The sequence below is a fragment of the Chinchilla lanigera genome, unplaced genomic scaffold (genome assembly GCF_000276665.1).
Source record: "Chinchilla lanigera isolate Chin_1 unplaced genomic scaffold, ChiLan1.0 scaffold00182, whole genome shotgun sequence".
Classification (NCBI taxonomy): Eukaryota; Metazoa; Chordata; class Mammalia; order Rodentia; family Chinchillidae; genus Chinchilla; species Chinchilla lanigera.
The window spans coordinates 681302-683658 of NW_004955583.1; the positions used below are offsets into that span (position 1 = coordinate 681302).

At 68.9% G+C, this 2357-nt stretch overlaps 2 protein-coding genes across 2 annotated transcripts in view; both read right to left on the bottom strand.

Annotated features, from left to right (window-relative positions):
- The window catches only part of Ppp1r18 (protein phosphatase 1, regulatory subunit 18), a gene marked incomplete in the record, with an annotated part of 7806 nt that extends 7668 nt beyond the window's left edge, over positions 1–138 (bottom strand). Inside the window, 1 exon segment of the mRNA XM_005414315.2 lies at positions 1–138.
- A 103-nt stretch (positions 139–241) lies between these two features.
- On the bottom strand, positions 242–2328 carry Nrm (nurim (nuclear envelope membrane protein); the record flags this gene model as incomplete). Its single annotated transcript, XM_013509802.1, is given in 3 exon segments — positions 242–1027; positions 1264–1440; positions 2132–2328. Coding segments are annotated over 3 exon segments (656 nt in total), but the record flags the coding sequence as incomplete, so codon positions are not given.
- Between the last annotated feature and the right edge of the window lie 29 nt (positions 2329–2357).

Below are 2357 nucleotides of genomic sequence, written 5' to 3' on the forward strand. Positions count from 1 at the left end.
TCCCATCCCGCCCTCCGCGCCGGCCTTTGTTCCGGGCCAGGGGCGCACGCAGCGCCGCGGCCGGGGTCAGCGTCTCCCCGCTCCCGAGAGTCCCGGGGTGCGGCGCGGAACGGGGGCCGGGAAGCGGATTGGGCCGCTCGGAGGGGGAGGAGCCCGGGGTGGGGCGCGCCCACTCCGCCGCCCTTTCCCCCCAGCTGCCCGCAGCTGGAGACGCCGAGCCGCCCTGCGAGCCACACGTGGGAAAGCCAGGCTGCACTTTATTTCCCGCGGAGGGCGTCCCCCGGGAGTCCCCGGTCAAGTCGCGAGGGAGCCCTGGCGGGGGCAGGATGGGCACGCGGGCGGGGCATCCCTGAGGCTAGAGGAGGCCAGGGGTCCGGCCCTACACTGTGCTGGGGGCTGTCAGTACCCCGGCCTGCTGGTGAGGAGGGAGGTTCGGAGTGTAGGGCCCGGAAGGCAGAACGGACACAGAGCTGGAGTCTGGCAGTGAATCTCAAGCGGCCGCTCCGGCCCATGGCTTTGGGAATCTGGCCTGGCAGCCAGTGCCTAGATATTAAAGGGAGTGGATTTTTTTTTTTTTTTTTAATTTTTATAAGTCAGCGTCTTGCTATGCAGCCCAGGCTGGCCTCCAGCCCTCTGCAGTCCTTGCTCAGCCTCCCGAGAGCTGGGGTTACAGGTGTGCGGTGGGCTTGGAAGTCGAGGTCGAGGAAGGGGAGGAAGGACAGGGCTTGGGAGCAGACTTAGCTCCTCACTCTGCCACCCCATCCTGCGGCCGGGAGAGCAGATGGAGTTTTCTTTGGAGCTGAGCCCGGAGGTAGCGGAGGTCTTGCTGGTCCAGCCCGTGAGCCAGGCCCAGGTAAAGGGTAAGGAGGAGGGCAAGGAGGAGGCGGTCAGTGCCCAGGGTCGGCACCACCCACAGCACCGTCAGCAGCTCCACGCACACCGGGTGGCGCAGGTGGGAAAAAAGCCGCAGGGCGCGAGGAGACTTCAGGGCTAGAGGCTCGCCCAGCCCCAGCACGTGGTAGTACACCTGGGGAGGGAGGACGGCGTGGACCACCGGCGGCTGAGAGGCTGAGCGGCCTCCCTCCTGTCCCAGGCGCCGCCCTCCGGAGTCAGACCCAGGGACCTTGCCAGGCCCTGGAGCCCCGTGGGCGCTGGCCTCTGAGGGAGGCTGAAGGAAGACCGCCTTACAAGAAAAGGCCCCGAGGGGACAGAAGGCCCGGGAAGTCACGGGCGGGCGGGCGGGCGGGGCTTCCGGGGCCTCACCTGCTTGAGGCCCATGAGCTCGGCATAGTCGAAGACCAGGAGGATGCTGAAGATGAGCAGCCAGGAGATGACGTGCAGAACGAAGCAGAGCAGGGGCACCCAGGTGGCCCACGGCTCGGCCCGCGCCTCCCACAGCACCGGGCCTCTGGGCACAGCGTCCCAGTTCCGCATCACCAGCTGGGGGAGAGACGGGGCTGGGCGGCCCGCAAGTACCCCGGCCCTCTGCGGGGGCCCGGCGCGCGCAGCCCGCAGCTCTGCCCCGCTCGTGACCACGGCCCCCGTGTACTGTGTGCAGGACGCGGGCGGAGCCGCGGAGCTGTCCGAGGGTCTAGGGCTGCGCGGTCCTGCTCCGAGGGCACGGGGCACGGCAAGGGGCCTCGGCCAGGCACCCAATGGGAAGACGGATGGCCTGGCAGCTGGAGCCGCTCCATTCCCAGGGAGGTGGTTTTTAAGAGACAAACGGCAGGACTGAGGAGGAGTTAGGGGGCCCTCGAGGGGGGGCTGCATAAAGTTGCAAAGGTGCAAATGAATTGGTAGTGGGGGGGGTGTGACAAGTACACTCTGTTCTCTTTCCTGGGACGGACGCTTCTGCGTAGGCCAGGCCGGCCTTGAGCTTGCTGCCCAGCCCTGCCCAGCCCAGCTCGACCTCGAACGCGCGCTCCCTGTGCCTCAGCCTTGCAAGAGCGGGAGGTCCCGGGGCACGCGACCAAGCCCGCCACGGCCGGGGCCCCTCTTGACAGGAGGGGGTGCGCTGTGGAGGAGCGGAAGCCGGGTGGACTCACTCAGTTCTCCTCATTCTCCGCACTCCGCCCCTCGCCTGGGGCGGCCCCCCAGTGTCCTCGGCGTCCGCGCCGCCCGGGCCTCCTACCTGCAGGGCCAGGGCAGTGCACGCCACATACACAGACCTCTGGAGGACCCCAAAGCGCCGCGACGTCCACGCCTTCGCCGCTTCTGTGGCCATGAGGCTGTGCTGCCCCACGAACAGCAGGAGAAGGCCCAGGTCCCAGGCCAGGGCGGCCAGCACGGCGCGGTCCTGCAGGGCGGCGAGCCAGCCCTGGCGGGGGCCTGGCGGCGCCGGGAGAGGCACGCACGTC